At 40.9% G+C, this 16,957-nt stretch overlaps 1 protein-coding gene across 35 annotated transcripts in view; it reads left to right on the top strand.

Annotated features, from left to right (window-relative positions):
- Positions 1-16,957, top strand: part of CFAP43 (cilia and flagella associated protein 43) — a 102,557-nt gene that overhangs the window by 60,979 nt on the left and 24,621 nt on the right. For 31 of the 35 annotated variants that reach the window (XR_010146718.1, XR_010146716.1, XR_010146717.1 and 28 more), the window contains 7 exons: positions 2,698-2,802; positions 3,809-3,925; positions 4,828-5,058; positions 7,247-7,453; positions 9,144-9,230; positions 9,505-9,585; positions 10,385-10,510. Coding sequence is in view for 31 of the 35 variants with exons in the window: in XM_054660520.2 (XP_054516495.2) it covers positions 2,698-2,802; positions 3,809-3,925; positions 4,828-5,058; positions 7,247-7,453; positions 9,144-9,230; positions 9,505-9,585; positions 10,385-10,510 (954 nt within the window). In the remaining 4 variants the exon portion in view is untranslated. The remainder of the gene's footprint in view (positions 1-2,697; positions 2,803-3,808; positions 3,926-4,827; positions 5,059-7,246; positions 7,454-9,143; positions 9,231-9,504; positions 9,586-10,384; positions 10,511-16,957) is intronic. The other 4 variants (XM_054660517.2, XM_054660513.2, XM_063781159.1 and 1 more) reach the window with 1 other exon arrangement.

Here is a 16,957-nt window from a genome sequence, read left to right as displayed (position 1 = left end):
ATTATAATAGATTAAACAACTACACCAAGAGGAGGTTGATTATTTGACTGATGCCTCTAGGAGGGAGGTTTCCACCATGTGCCCCAGGACTTGGTCCTGATAAACATGTTTATTAATGACTGGGGTGAAGATATAGAAATGAGGAGATTTGTCAAATTAGTGAATGACATGAGACTGAGAAGGTGAGGAAATGTAGTGGATAACAATTAGGACAAGAGTATCTCAACAGACTGACTTAGTACAATAAAATTTACCTGGGATAATCATTCCTTCATTCATTCTGCAACATTTATTAATGTGCTGGGCATATTAATCTAGGTGCTGGGAATAGAATAAAGAAGACAGACACATTTCTGCTGTCATGGGGCTAATGTATTGAAGAAGACAGGCCGTAAACAAATCTCTACATAGTATATGATGGAAACAAACTGGATGCCATGATAGATGTGGGAGATCTACTTCTGTGGTCAAAGAAAACCACTTCAAGGGCTGACATTTCAGTTGAGAACTAAAGGGAGAGAGAGATCTGGCTGTGCAAAGATCTGAGGGAAGAGAATGTCAAGCACAGGGAGCAGCAAGAGCAAAGGCCCACAGGCAGAAATGGCTTGGAGTATTCCAGGAACAGCACACCAGAAAGGCTGAAGCATCGTGGATGGGAGAGAGCCTAATGGAATGAGGTGGGGGAGGTAGGCAGAGGCTAGCCCTGACGAGCTTGTATATTGCGGTAAAGAATTTGGCTTTTTTATTAACTGTGCAACAGGAAGCTATGAAAAAAAATCCCATTTTCTTATCACAAGAGGTAGGCACCAATCTAGGAGCTTTTTAAATGTTATTTATTTTGATCATCACAATCAAAAGAGGCAGGTGATAGTTTGCCGCACTTGAAAAAACTGAGGCTTAGATAGAGGCTTAGAGAGTTAGAGTCACTTGGCTAAGATCAGAGCCAGGAAGATCCTGACTCTTCCTCCTTGGCTCTGGTTTGGCTCAGGCTCGGAATGCCCCCTGCTATTCTGCACCAAGTTCTCCCAGCCCACTCATCTTGACCACTCAGCAATGTGTGTGGGTTCAGTGCCTGCCCCCTTCCTCACCGTATCTTTGCTTCTCTCTCCAAGCTGTATACAACTACTTGACACAGTGAACCTGCTCCCCTGGCCCACTGAACTATTTACCATTGCCAAACTCATCCTACCTACCCCACCGCCACCCTGTGCCTCTGCCCCAGATGCCCCTCCTTGCCACTTACCAAATTCATTCTCATCCCTCAAGAGTTCTCCTTGATCCTCTGAGGCAGGATTTGGTGCAGAGAAAGGCCTTCCATATGCTAGTTTCCCTCATATTGTTTATTTTTTTTTCTTGAGCTCTGTGCCTTTGAAGAGATAGTAACACCAGATTAGGTACAACAGTGGCCCAGGAGAGAACAGTGTTAGCAGATGGCACCATAAACTCAGCTGTTTAGGAGCTTTCAGCATGTTTAGGATCAGAATACTAGTCCTTGGGAGGAGTTAGTGGCACCTGCCAGTCAAGGATGTGAATGAGAGACTAGGCTACTACCCTACCCCGGCCAGGATCCCAATGACAGGAAGAAGACCAAAGCCCGATAATGACAATCTGGACACATTATTAGGGACTGAGTTTGGAGGAGTTGATCAAACAGCCTCAGCAGTGGAGAGAGGAGGGCCGAGTGGGCTAGGAATCAGGCAGGCTCTGACAGCTGATATGCCAAGCCAGCTGTCTATTTAGAAAGAAATAATTTAAAACTGTATTAGCTATTAACTCACTGGATCAAAATAAAAAAGAAATGAATTGCAAATTAAAGTCATTTAATCAGACAATAAAATAAATAGAAATTCACAAGAAGTACTAAAAAAGACATTTTAAATCTGCGAGATATTAGTCTTATCTAGTTTGCTAATAATTCTGCCAACAAAATGAAGTGCACAAAGGTCCTGAAGAGGATCCTAAGGACTAAAGATTGTTAGATCTCACTTTCACACCAGGCCTTTCAGCAAACTCTATTAAAATAAGAATACTTAATTATTTAAATAATAAGCAATAGGATTATGTAAGCAAGTAAAACTAATTGAAGTAACATGTTTTTAAGTGGAAAAAAACACAGATTGTATGATCCCCAAGAGAAGTAGAGGGTTCTTTTTATTGTGGATGTAAATAATAGAAGAATTAAGTACAGTAAAGACTCCCAGACAGAGGTCACAAACTGGCACTTCAAATGTGTGTTGGTGAGATTTCAACCAACATTTAGATATCTGGCAGTTTCACTTAAAAATATGAATTCCAGACCTCTCTAATAAAACAGGAAGACTTCGCTCAGTGGTTTTGCTTCCCTGCTGTTCCAACCAGCAGGCTTTGTGCACATTAGCTACGCAGCTCACCACCACAGTGCATCCATCCTCACACCCCACTTCACTCATGTATGCAAGCCGACCATCCTTAGAGGTACTGTGTGTCCTCAAGGAAGAGAATCCAAGCCTACAGACAAACTTCAGGAGACGTTCTCAAAGGCAGAGATGTGTTTCCCAAAAGTGCATCTCAGTGCGAGGTGGCTCAAAGTGTTGGAGAAAGACAAACTCTACCACTGAAGGTGCAGTTAATGGCTACTTAGTGAGTTTACAATGGAGATTATTATTTCTGAGTCCACACTTTCATTTTTATCTTTTCCCTTTGTCTATGTTCTTCAAGATAATAAAGGATGTAGAGATGCATAACTTAGCCAAGAGCTATTTGGCTGAACTTATCAAAGAAGAATGTTGGAATTCGATGGCTGTGAAAGGTCAAGCTCTTAAGGTAACAGATAGAACCCTAGGTACAAAACCTGATGAGAATTGTCATCAAAAGCTCAGGAAAGTTTTAAAAATAAATTTAAGAAAATTCAGACATAGCAAAGCACTGAGAGCATGGCTTGCCCCTTCCTACACTGAATTTCACCTGGATGTGTCCCTGTCTCTTGGTTCCTTCCCTCTGTGCTCACTCCCCGTGTGCTTCCCAGCCAGCATTTCTGAAGATCCGTCTTAGCATTCTTTTCCTCCTTTCCTCTCAGGCACCCACTGCATCTGGGTCTTAATAGCTGTCTGCTCACTTACGTTTCACACAGATTGAAAGGTAGACGAAATCTGGTTCATGTTTCTGCCTGTGCCTGCCTTCCCATTTTCTAAGGAGCTGTTTCTCATTGAGATTCCCTCCAATGTAATTTCCCTCTTTGTGTAGGGTGACCAAAAGTCTCAGGTCTTGTCTGCAATCCCAGAGTAACTATTATCAGCATCCTTTTCACTTTCAAATATGCTCCCAATGTGGACAATGAAGTATACGGCCACCCTACATTTTATGTGATGGATATTGCTCTAAAACAGGGTCCTCATGAGCCATACATTTTGGGCTGGATCATTTCTTGTTGTGGGGGCTGTTCTATGCCCTGTAGGGTGTGTAGCAACATCTCTGGCCTCTATTTGGAGACAGTAGCATTGTTCGCCTCCAGTAATTACAATAAAAAAAAGTTGCCAAATGTCTTGGGGGCAAAGGATAGGGAGAGAAGGGAGGAGAAAAATTGCTCCTAGTTGAGAACTACTGACCTAAAAATCAGCCCTTCACAAAAGCACAGTATTTTATATAAAGTTTATACCAATACTCATGGAATACATTGTTTTATTTTTAAAAAGGTTTCCATTGTCAATTTTACTAACACATGATAACCTATGGGTTAATTTTAATCACAGAAAACATCCCCTACTCAACCCCAGATACACACAATTATACTACAGATGGATTTATTTTGTCTTGCGTTTTTTTCCCCAAGTGTTTTCATATCCCCTGTGTGGTTGAAAACTTCCCGATGAAAGCGCGCACGGTTGAAGAGCTGAAAGAATTGGAAAGAGTTTTACAGCAAAAGAAGATTGAAGCAGAGTGTCTTAAAGTACTATTTTAAATATACATGTGTTTATATAAGTGATGTGCTTTATTTTAGAGTCTCCTTTGTTCAGGTTTGAGTTGGGATGTAATTTAAGTTTAGGTATTGTATGTATTTATATTTTTATTTCTTGTTAATTTGTAGAATATATTCTAATAACTGTAGGAGCCTATATCCACACAATAAATCAAGGAGCCTGTATCCTATACAACACTGGCTAGCCCTCAAATATGAGGATATGCCTTAAAAAATGAGATTTGGTGTTTTGCTCTTGTCCTGCACAGAGGTTGTCTTCATCCACACATATCCTTTTCATCCTCCCTTGTCACTAGGGATTGTATTTTAAGATAATTGATCAAGGACGAAGTAGAATTTGTTTTGATGGAATTATGATTTTCCTAAATCCCAACTTTTTAAGCAATAATCTCTGTCAAGCCACTAAAAAAACACTGCCCTTCAGTGTAGTTTTGTTTTGGTCAGAACTTTGCACCCACTCTTTTTCTGAAACAAAAAGAAGGCATGCTTAATTCGTGTTAACCTTCACCCACCGATCCTTTGTTAACAGGTTTCTTTGTAAAATATAAAGAGAATATATATTTCTTAATACTTAAGTACCAAAAAAGACTCAAAATATTTACAAGCAGATGTCATACTGACAGAAAGATATAAATATTACACACCATCCAGGACAATTTTTATTCCTTTGATTTATCTATCGTTTATCAGTTTCTGAAGCCTTAATCTCTTCTGCAGCAGTTCTGGGATCTATTCATCCCTTCGAATTCAGTTGTTGGCAAGACAATTCAACAAATTAAAATGATTGTTGAAATAATTAAGTTGTCACAAAATTTCCCTTTAGAGGATTCTTATTATTGCATAACTTCTGTGTCATCTTTTTCTACATGTAGCTACGGAAGGAAATTGTAGAGGCTCAGTCTGGAGTTAAGTTGATTAAACAGCGTCATGAAGAGGATGATGAAGAAGAGGAAGAGGAAGACAAGACAGTAAAATATAGCAATTTGCCCAATTACCTGCTTGGTAGTCTGAGTACTGATTTTGGGGTAGATACCTCTTTATTGTCAAGCCAATTGGAGCTTCATTCCAGAGAAGAGAAAATCAACCAAATTATATTATTGAAAGTGGGTCAATTTTCTTTTTATCCTGAAAAATCTCTAGACTCCCCATTAGGTGGCTTTCAAGGCCTCACATTGAAAACAAATGCCAATCAAATGATGATTTAAAAATACATAGAGGAGGCTGGGCACAGTGGCTCACACCTGTAATCCCAGTACTTTGGGAGGACGAGGCGGTCAGATCGTGAGGTCAAGAGATCGAGACCATCCTAGCTAACATGGTGAAACCCCGTCTCTACTAAAAATTAAAAAATTAGCTGAGCATGGTGGTGCGTGCCTGTAATCCCAGCTACTCGGGAGGCTGAGGCAGGAAAATCGCTTGAACTGGGGAGGTGGAGGTTGCAGTGAGCCGAGATCATGCCAGTGAGCTGGATCTGCACTCCAGCCTGGCAACAGAGCGAGACACTGTCTCAAAATAAATAAATAAATAAATAACAATACATAGAGGAATATACAGATACTGTCCATGTCCTTTAGACAGATCTTGTGTACAAGAGTTGCGTTCGACCATTTGGACTAGGTTACTGTGATACCAAGTTTTCTAAAGAACATTCCACAACAGCTGACACCACAAACCATTCTGTTTTGGACTTCAGTAAGCTCAAAGAGAAAAGAAAACACTAGAATTCCGTTTTCTCAGTATACCCAAATGTCAATTAGGATTTCCTTGTAAGATCAAGATGTTATTGTTTATCTATCTGCTTAACCTGGGGAAAGACAATTTCCTCTAAATTTCTGTAAATTCTGGGGTTCAAGGACAAGGTGTTGGGGTCCCTCTGGCTCTAAGCTCCTACTCCTTAACTTTCCACCAAACAGTCTCAGAATACGTCTATACATGTAGAAACCCTGACTGAAGGTTTTTGAAAATGCAGTGACTGAGATTGTGCCAATGAAGATAGTTTGAAATTGAATGCTGGCAATCCCTGTTCCTGAAAACCCTCCAGCCATGTCTGCAATTTGAATTCTAGTCTCCTGCCATGTTCTTAGCTCTCTCTTCCTATCCTCTTCTTTTTATGCTCTAGCCCCTGAAATTTCTGTTCATTTACACTCAGAGCTATTTAGTTACCTCATTTGTTGCTCAGCTTCTGCCTTCAGGGTCTCACCTTCTTGCTGCTTTTAATTAAGGTGTTTTCCTACAAGGAGGTAATTTCAGCCCAAGAGAAATTTTCGTGCTAGCTGTTCAGATCATTTTTTTCACCTTGCTTTAATGGTTTCATCTTCAGTAGGATAGACATAGACTAAACTCCCATGGCAACATAAAGGCCACTTTGGGTTGACCCATCACCAGGAGTGGGGGCAATCCAGTTGGTCCCACTGGCACCTTAGGAATTGGTTACTCCAGCTGGCTAGCACAGGTTTCTTTCCTACCTGAGAATGGTGTGTTCATATAGAAGAAGAGTATTGTGTGTGGTGGTGATTCTCTGGCAGATTCTCCAAATACTTTCTACAAACTATCTCTTCTTTTCCACATCTACCCCAACCCAGGTTCCAAAGAAAAGACATGTGCCAACTTAAATCCTGTATATTGCTTTTTAAATATTTTATAGTGGATTTTGTACAAAAGTAGAGAGAATAGCCCAATGAGCCTCTAACTACCCATCACCCACTTCAGCATTTGTCAACCTGCACATGGAGTTACAATTTACATTTCAAGAAGTAGGTTATAGTCTAACAATTATGTGGTAGCCTTAATCCTACCCATACCTGGATGCCACTGTAGGTTATTGAGCCAAGAAATGACTTAATATTAAGTAGTATTCTAGAAAGATTCATTTTACCTTCTTAAAAGATAATTTGTGGGGCCGGGCACGGTGGCTCACGCCTGTAATCCCAGCACTTTGGGAGGCTGAGGCAGGTGGATCACAAGGTCAGGAGATCAAGACCATCCTGGCTAACAGTGAAACCCCGTCTCTATTAAAAATACAAAAAAATTAGCCGCGCGTGGTAGCGGGCACCTGTAGTCCCAGCTACTCAGGAGGCTGAGGCAGGAGAATGGCGTGAACCCGGGAGGCGGAGCTTGCGGTGAGCAGAGATCATGCCACTGCACTCCAGCCTGGACAACAAAGCGAGACTGCATCTCAAAAAAAAAAAAAAAATTGTGGAATGATTTTAGAGGGAAAGTATAATTGTGGGATCATGTTACCAGTAAAGATATAATATGTGATGTGTTTTCAGTAACATGTTAATATTTCAGGATATCATTTACAAGGTAAAAACTGTTTTCAATAATGAGTTTGACGCTGCATATAAACAAAAAGAGTTTGAAATTGCACGCGTGAAGGAAAGAAATGTTCGAATTCGAGAAATTATTTTAGATCTGGAATTGGAAGAAGCAGTCTGGCAACCAGAATTTGAAGACTGTGAGAAGCCAGAGAGAATGCTTGTTGTGCAAGATGAGGAGGTACTGGCTAGCTGTGTTCTCCCTTCCCTTCTTTCTCAGGAGACTTTCCCCAGCTCCTATTTGTTCAACTTGGTTACTCTATGGGAAGTGATTGTACTGGGTAGCACTCTCAGTTGCAGGTAACAGAAAGACATGATGTAGCCTCAGCAATGATGAGAATTTCTTTTACGAATCCTGTGGAGTCCAGGGAAGATTTGGACACTGAGCCCCGGAAGAAGCAGAAACCAAAGACTAGAGCCTCATGGGAGGTCCAGAAGCCTTCTATCTTCATCTCTTAGTTCACATCACTCTGCATTTCTACTTCCTCTAGCAATTTCTACTTTGTATCTCCTCCACATGAGAAAGTAGCTGGTCTGAATTAGAATCTCTTAGTCCCAATTCCCAGTTCATTTGGGAAGGGGCTCCTTGGCCCAGCTGGGGTCCAGTGCCTGTACCCAGAGTGGTTGGGTCACATTGCGGGAACGAGGCCAGTGGAGCTCCAGTAGTGATCTAGGTCATTCAGGAGGTGTGGATCCCAGAGAAAGGGGCTCTCCGGACAGCCTTCTTTAAAGGTTTTGGCACAGAGGCAGTTGAAAATAAATGCCTAAAGAAAACAATTAAAATCTGACAATATTTCATTTTTTAAAAGTAAAAAAAAATGCTAAAGAATACTCAAAGAAAGACCTTTTCTCACATAAAACCAACTTGACTCCTGGGGGCAAAAGATAATAGTGGTGTTTAGAAGTAATAGAAAATATTTTAACAGTCTCTGCTGGATATTGGCTGGGCACCATTCGTGGTGCCCTAGATGGATTGAAATGAATTTATCATTGTAAGTCATCATAAGGTAGGTACTGATATTAGTTCCATTTTACAGATGAGGAAAGTGAGACACAGAGAGTTTGAGTAGTTTGACCACAGTTACAAAGCTAGTAAGTGTCATTGTTGGGGCTTTGGACCCAAACCATCATGCCTTAGAGTTCATCCTCTTAACCTGTGCACTCTGCTGTACTTGTTTAAGCAAGTCGTTTTTCCTAAACCAGACTTTCACTATGTGACCTAAAACTCTGGAGCAAGGTGACAGCAAGGACCACACTCTGCTGCTCTCTGGAGGGCCCTGCTTGGGGCAGTCACTTTGTACCTACTTCTCCTTGGGCTCTAATCCATCCTACATTTAGGAGAGTGCTCTTGCTGCAAGCCAAACTTACTATGTCCCTTCTCTGCCTCACCCCTTGCAGTGGCTGCTCACTTCACTTGGGATAAAGCCCACGAGCCTCCTCCTAAATGCCCACCCCACCCCCTTTCTTGCCCAACTTCTCTCCCACCTGGCTCCATTCTGGTCACAATTTCATTCACACAGTCCCTTGAATGCCCCAAGCTCTTGACCTCTTAGGACCCCCATCCTTCAGAATTTGGCTTAGATGGCACTTCTTTGAGCCCCCCTCCCTCCCCTCCTTAATCTATCAGGTTCCCTGTTACAATCTTTTTAGTGGTGGACACAAGCTTTGAGAGTTAATAGAGAAGTAAAGATCTATTTTTCCAACTCTCTCATTTTAGACCTCATCTTATTCCAAAACAGAAAATTGGGTGCAAAGTCTGCAGAGTCCCTTTAATCCCCTTAGTATCTTCCAGCCTCCTCCCAGTATGTGGAAGGAAAGTTTAGTTTGAATTTTGTAAGAATAATAGCAGGAAATGACATTTTCTCTTTCAGATTACAGCCCACAAACACATTAAGCCGTGGCACAAAGCCAAAGAATTGATGGTGAATCATGAAAAGGAGCACTGGCTTCTGATACAGGCATGTAGCTTTGCTTACACAGGTCCTAAGACCCTCTTTGCTTTAGGGATACTGCTTCCTAGTTTGGTTTAATAACCCATCAACACATTTGTCGTGGTCAGAGGTCACTTGAATCTCAGTTGGCCTCCTTCCCCCTTCTCTCCTCCAGGCACTACCTACCTTCCCCAATCCCAAATGCAGTCATTCTAATGTTGGGTGGGAAGCTGCCTCTGGAGCCACCTGGAATGTCAGGTTTCTGTCTCAGTATTCCTCTCTGATTCTGGCTCTTTCCCAGGATGCCAGTACAAGACTCCGAGCTCTGATGGACATGATGGGAGGAGTTCTGGAAGTCAAGAAGGAAGATATTTTGAGAATGGTGATATTTCTGTTCATCCTTATAGAAGGTGGAATGGGGTGGAAAGAGCTACTTAAGTTTTACCATTTTTGTCCTATATAAACCTGGGTTTTAGAAGTTCTACAGCAACAAATATTATACAACCTCCGTAGTACCTTATAAACCTACCACATTAGGGCCTGGTGTGGTGGCTTATGCTTGTAATCCCAGCACTTGAGGAGGCTAAGTGAGGAGGCCGGGAATTCAAGGCAGGAGGCTAGGAGTTCAAGGCTACAGTGAGCTGTGATCACACCACTGCACTCCAGCCTGAGAGACAGAGCAAGACCCTGTCTCAGAAAACCAAAAACATAACACGTTAGACAGATAATAAATTTGAAAATGCAGGTTTGCCTTCCAATCTGACAAGACACAAACAAATCAATAAAAATAAGTAACTACAGTGGTTTTGGTCTCTATTGAAGGCAGGAATACTGTTTCATCAGTAATTATCCAGATATACCAGGAAACATTTTCTTTGATACCTGACGTAGGTTTTCCTGGGGCTCAGGGGTAGTTCTCACTATAAAGATACCAACACACCCCTCTGAGTCTATCACCTAAGAGTCCAGGTATATCCCGCCCTGCTCACCTTCACCTAAGTCACAGAAGAACTGTCGTAAAATTTTAAAATATCTTTTGCCCAAGATGTCAGGTCGTTTTCCTTGCCAATGTGAAGGACTGTATCCTTTTAAAGGGCTTTTTAAAAAAAAAGTCTGAGCTTTTACTGTACTACTGCATTTAACGTTTGAGCTGAAATATATGCTTTTCTAAATATCTTCAGGTGATTCCTCAACCTGCTTTCATGGCAAAACCTGATGCTGTGTGGACTGAAGAAGAAAGAAAACAATTCAAAGATTATGAGAAAAAAGTAAAGGAGTTAAATGAAGAAAGAGATAAGTATAGAAAGGTCAGAAGAGCAAATAATTAATATAACCTACCATATCCAGAGTGCTGTTTAAATATCTTTTCAAATGTTTTCTATTTTGTCGATATCTTTAATAGCTTAAGGACAGTGTTTCAGCTTAAATTCTCAAGAGAATTTAGAGAAGTAGGTGGAGATAAATTTAAGGAATTAAACCAATTTTAAAGCAAAGAAACATACAGCAATAGTTTTTTTAAAGCTGTTATTGATTTCAGCATTTCCCGTGTCATTACAATTCATTTGGCCCTTCATTCATTCTTCAGGTGTTCAATGAACCCCTAATACAACATGTTCAAGTCACGGCAAGGTATTGCTCTGTGTTGTGTACATTTATCTGAATTCAGTAATACTTTTGCTTGATTTGTTCTCCATCTCAGGAAAAAGGTTTGAAGAACAAATGGCATAATCAATGCAGTACATTATTTACAACTCAGATTCAAGGTTTTTACAGTGCAGTTCTGCTACTTTTATCCCCATCCATCAGAAGGAAACACTGTCACATTAAAATTGCTCACAATTACAGTAGAGATATAAAAGACGGTGATGTGCAGTCAAGTAAATAATATTTATTCTTCTAAGAAGGAAGTAAAGTCATACCATCATTCAAGGTAGGCCAGCTTTCCAGCTTGCTAGTGGCTGTATCTCATGAAGAACTTCTTTGAATCTGTTGTGAACCTGTCCACATTTTTATTCACTGTGGCCCTGTAGGGTCCCTTATATTTTAACCTAAAATGGTTCTTACTCAAAGCCAAAATCAGTAATACTGAAAGAAGTAAAGATTTCAAAGAGTTATGGAGTATAGATGCCTAAGGAATAAAGGCTGATGACCTATCAACTACATTTACTCCACAGTTTTGTGTTGTGAGATAGTCCACTGCCTGCACCCTCACGTCCCTGCACCTTCTTTGTACTCACCTGCTGAAACCCCAGCCTTGATTAAATCTGATACTCTGCCTTCTCTGCACCTGCACCCATGAAGTGGCTAAAGAAAAACTATTGACTGGGTTTACTCAAAATTATGACCTTAATCTCAATTGGGTCCTTAGAGCTGGTCCGCAATGCTACTCCATTTTTCCCCTAGCCAAGTGCTCTCACACTTGAATGCGAATCTGCATCACCTGGGGGATTTGTTAAAAATGCAGGTTCTGATTTCATTGTTTCTCTGTGAAAATGGAAGGACGCTGAGATTTTGCACTCCAAATAGGCTATTGCTGGCCAGTGGACCCTACTTTAAGTAGCAGGATCCTAGAGTACCATTTCACACCCATTGCGCATCTCCCAAACTTTCAACACCTGACGCCCTCAACTCACTCTCACCTTATTTTCTATTTTACTAAGAGAAGAGAGACAACTAAAAGTGATTTCCCTTACTCCTCTACTGCTGCATCCACCTGCCAGCTCCACTGAATCCATGGCGTCTGCCTTTCTGCTTCTTATGGGTGAAATGGCCTTGCATCCACCTAAGCCTGGTCCTCTCCTGGTGCACTAGTCACCATCCCATCTCACCTACTCAATGTCATTACTCATCAGTTTACCCTCTTCTTTCCTGCATCATCAATTTTTCCCACCCTGTGGATTTTCCCCATCAGTGTAGACACATGCTATAATTGTATACATCTCTCATCTCATTAAAAAAATACTTCCTGGAAGGAAATGCTTGAGTTCTTTCTACTGTTCTTGTGATATTTGGGTCAGTATAAATTTATTTCAAAACAAAAAGTAAAAGGAAAAAACACAACTCCTTTGGCCTCTCTTTCCCCCTGGATCACTCAATGTCTCTGCTCTCCTTTACTGCAAAACTCAAAAAAATCTATGTTGATGGTTTTCAATTTCTCTCTCAAGTAAAAAAAAAATCTTGTATCGTGGAAAATGTCAAACATGTATAAAAATAGAGAGAACAGTATAATGACCCCTTTATCCAGCTTCCGCAATTATCTACTCACGGCCAATCTTAATTCATTTTATACCTCCACTTACTTCCCTAACATTGGATTATTTTTTTCACCAATTTTTATTTTAGAATTATTCAAATGTACATAAATGTTACATGAATAGTACCATCTATATACCATATATTTGTACCAATGGCATATATATTACATATATGTTATTATATATTGTATATGTATACCTGTGCACATCAGTTTTTTATATTGCCACATTTGTTCTCTTTTTCTCCTGAATAGTTGGAGACAAATCACAGATATCATGATATTCCTAAATATTACAGCTTAAACCTCCTAAGAACAAAAATATTCTTCTACATAACCACAGTAAAATTATCATACAAAAGAAGCTTAATATTAATATGATTATCTAATTAAGTCTATATTCAGATTACCCTGTTGTCCAAGTAGTGTCCTTCATAGCTTTTTTTATTGGTGTTTATCAAAAAATCTAATCAATTTCACTTAGTTTGTAATGTTCTTTTAGTCTCCTTTAATCCAGAACAGTTCTACAACTCTGTGTTCCATGACATTGACATTTTTTAAAAATCGAGGCTTATTTTTTTGTGGCATGTCCCCCAAGTTGAATTTGATTGGTTTCTCATGATTAGACTTAGGTGCAGTATTTCTGACAATCATACTAAGTAGATGATGCTGTGTCTTCAGTGCATCGTATCAGGAGGCTCCAGATTTCAGTCAGTCCCACTGTTGGTAACATTAAGTATGATCACTGGAAAGAAGGTTTCTCCAGATTTCTTTGTTATAGAAGTTCTCTTTCTCCTTCGTGTGTAATAACTAACCTGTGGGGGTGACATTTTGAATCTGACTCTCTGTTCATTCTGTCTTTTGGCATCCATTGATGATCCTTGCCTGAATCAATTATTACTGTAGTGATTGCAAAACGGTGCCTTTCTAGCTTTTATCATTTATATTTATTAGTTAGTATTCTTCTGCAAAGAAGAGCTTTTCCTCTGCCCTACCAGAGGCATACTCTAACTTAATGTGTTTTAATCCATGACTATCATTATTATTTCTGTTGTTCAAAGTGTTCGGAGCTTCTTCAAGTTGTTATCTGTGTCCTTTTCATGTGTCCTCATCAGTTTTTGAGCACTTTCTCCGTTTCTAACACAGCAAGATGTTTTAGGCACCAAGAATAAGCTATTTTTCTTTTTAGAGAATCCTGGATTCCTTTTGCTGGCAGTTGGTATTTAGAGACCAAGATCTGGATACCAGATGTGTTCTTTGCTATAGGGGTTAGGAGTCATTCTCTCTCTCTCTCTCTCTCTCTCTCACACACACACACACACACACACACATCCAGTTAGCTCCAATTCCAACTCAATTCCAATTCAACAGCACAGGGTTCTTTTCTCTTTCCTTCATTTAATATTTAGGTCTCCCTTTTTCAGTGAAAACTCTAGTTCCCAAAATATAAATATACTTACTGATTTGCTCAGTCCTACAATGTACATAAAATACCTCTATCAAAAATGCTGTCCCATCTACCCCCTATGTTTTTTTCACCAAACTGTCTCTGCCTCTTCCCAGAGATTCCAGCTGGGCTAGACGCTGAGCCCCTTTGGTAACAACATTTAAGGGAACGTGAGCACAACGCATCATTTTGTAATTACCTTTTTTGTTGTTTTATAGCAACCATATGTAAAACATTCCAAATACTTCTACAGCTCTGCAATCTAATCCCTTTGTCACTTTTGGAAGGTAACTTTTCAGCTTAATGCACATTGCCCTCTCTGTAGAGGAAGAAAAAAGGTATGGGCCTGCCTTACTGAGAACTAAACAGAGTCCAGGGAAAGACTCCCCTGTGGGAAACCACTTTGTTCTCTACAAAGTATCAGCTAAACCAGAAAGGTGGTTCCAGGAGGGGTTAGCCAAACAGCAGCAACAACAAAAATGTGCAGTTCAGGTTTTCAGCTTTAAGATATCTTTAGACAATGTTATTTTTACTCGTTTCATTTTTTTCATTAGAAGTGACCAAAATTAAGATGGTGAGACCTCTGAGACCAAATTTTTGTCCCATCCCTATCCCCTTGCCAATTGCTTACAGAATGGATCATGTGCCCCTTATGTTGAGGGGACCACTTAATTGCTCTCCTGCGTCCTTGAAAGAAAGAAGTTAAGATTGTGTTTTTGCCACCGATTTAGCCATATAAACCCCATCTCCTTGCCCTTTTCTGGGTTTCGAGCTGCTGTCTCTAAAAGTGCCATATCATTGTGCTTGGTATCAGTTGGTGCTGGAGAAATTTTGAACAAGTTATGTACAAAACCTTTTAAATTTTATATTATTTTGGAACTTTGCTTCTTTGAGTTTGTGGCATCCGAGCCACCCTGTTTGACTGTGAGAGCTCTCTAGTCTGTGGGCTGGCAGTTTGCTGATCGTTTAAAGATTCTTTCCCTACTCGATCCCCACTTTCTGGTAAGGTTTTTGTGTAAGGTCTGTTAGGTTTACATCCTGAAGCTTATTGGCTTAAAATGTACTCTTCTTTGATGTAGTCTCTTTGGGGCCAATTGGGAGAAAGAGAAACCAATAGTGCAACCATTTTGATACTGAATATTAACAGGTATCTTTTTGGAAATAAAGAAACAGTCCCTCCAAACAAACAAAACAAATACTATAGCAATTTTCAGATTTCCTAGTAGCTTTTTTTTGTTCTTAGACTATATCCCGCTAAAAATACACCAACATATTATGTTTAGAATTACTTCGACTAATTCTTTTTTTCCCCTTTCTGTGAGGATAACATTACCAGTTTGATATACAGTTGACTTCTTTAAGCAATGGGGAAGAGGCTGGTGTGTCTTCCGATTTTATGATTTTTCTTTTGTTTCTATATGACCCCCTAATTTCCACCTCTTCCTTCTTTCCCTTTACTCCCAAGTCTCCACAGGGCACTTTCCTCTTTCGAGTTGCCCTTTTCTCCCCAAAGCAGTACCCTGAGACCACACCTCTGCCCTTTTAAGTCCCTTCTTTTTTATTTCAAAGTAGCTGCTTTCCTGACACCTCTACAGCTACCACTCTAATGCAAACTACTGTCTGTCACCTTTCCCAGGATTTATTGCCTTAGTTCCTCTGCCCCCTGCCTCCTCCCCCAATCCCTATATCCCATCTCATTTCATCTCCTGTCATTCTTTCCCTCATTAACTGTTCCAGTTCCACTGATTTCCTTACTGTTCCTCAGATACCCAGCAAACTCTTGACTTGAACACCCGTAGGTCATTCTCGCTGCAGGTCCTTGACACACTGTATCCTTGGCCTGGAGCGCTCTTCCCCCTTTTAGCTACATGACTCTCATTGTCACCACTTTGAGATCTCTACTCAATTGTCACCTCATCTTCCTATTATGGTGGAGATTCCTGCTTCTCCTCAATCCTGCCCCATGTCCCTTTTTCCCTGCCTTGTGGTTCTCCATAGTACTTATCACCACCTGGCTGAGTTCATTTTTACCTGTGCCTCTCCTCCCCTACCCCCTTCAAGATGACCATTATGTGGAGTGAAGACAGTTATATAGTAACTGTGCATTCGCAAGATAATTATTTAACTGCAATGTGATAAATTAGAAGGGCAAGTTCAGGGTGCCATCTATGGCGGTGAACACAGACATTGACTTAGATCAGCCACTGGTACCCACCAGATCCCCTTTGCCAGCTGCTGTGCCTATCCCCTCACTGCTATGAGTGCTCCTCATAGAGGCTTTTACACCTGAGACCTTCTCTGGAATGTTGTTGCCCTTGGATGATCAAGGGAGCCTCCCTGTCCAGAGACATCCCCAAGTTTACACCACTACCCTCACCCAGGGCAGCCAGTGACCGGCTGATGGAGCCCGAGGGGAAGGGGGTACAAAAGCCCAGCGTCCTCACCCCAAGATGAGACAATTCAGCAGAGTCCTTCTCATTTCTCCCAACCCTGGGAATCAGGGTTTTTCCTCTGCCCTTCCCCAGCCAAGGCTGGGCCACCTGAGATGGCTTCATTGCTCAGCTTCTGCCCCTTGCCTGCACTGCTTCCCTCACCCCCTTACAGGTGTCTCCTAAAGAGCGCCCCCTCCAGAAAACATGTGCCCTGGAATCTTGTTTCAGGCCTTGCTTCTGAGACTTAAGACAGGGCCCAAGGAACTCTTCCTTGAGAACATGGCATTTATGCTTGCATTGGAAAAGTGAGAAAGACTGAAGAGGCTGAAGAGAGGGAAATGAAGCATAGGCAGACGGAAGACCATGTGAGAAGGACCTGCAGTGGGAAGAATTTGGGGCATTTGAAGAAGAAATGGCAAAGGGCCATTTTACATTACAAAAAGATTCTTTCAGGACCAGAGACCCTCAAAAGGCCCAGAATCTCAGTGTTTTTAAAGAAGGGTGGATCTAAGACATGTAGACAATCTGGCCTCAGCCAGCTGGGTCTGTGGCCATTTGCCATATGCTGATGTTTTCATTATCTAGGAACAGGTGAACTTGATAAAGGGCCACCAGAAGGACA

Source organism: Pan troglodytes, chromosome 8, assembly GCF_028858775.2.
Source record: "Pan troglodytes isolate AG18354 chromosome 8, NHGRI_mPanTro3-v2.0_pri, whole genome shotgun sequence".
Lineage (NCBI taxonomy): Eukaryota > Metazoa > Chordata > Mammalia > Primates > Hominidae > Pan > Pan troglodytes.
Note: the sequence above shows the minus strand (reverse complement) of the source record. Positions and strands in the feature narration are given on the sequence as shown.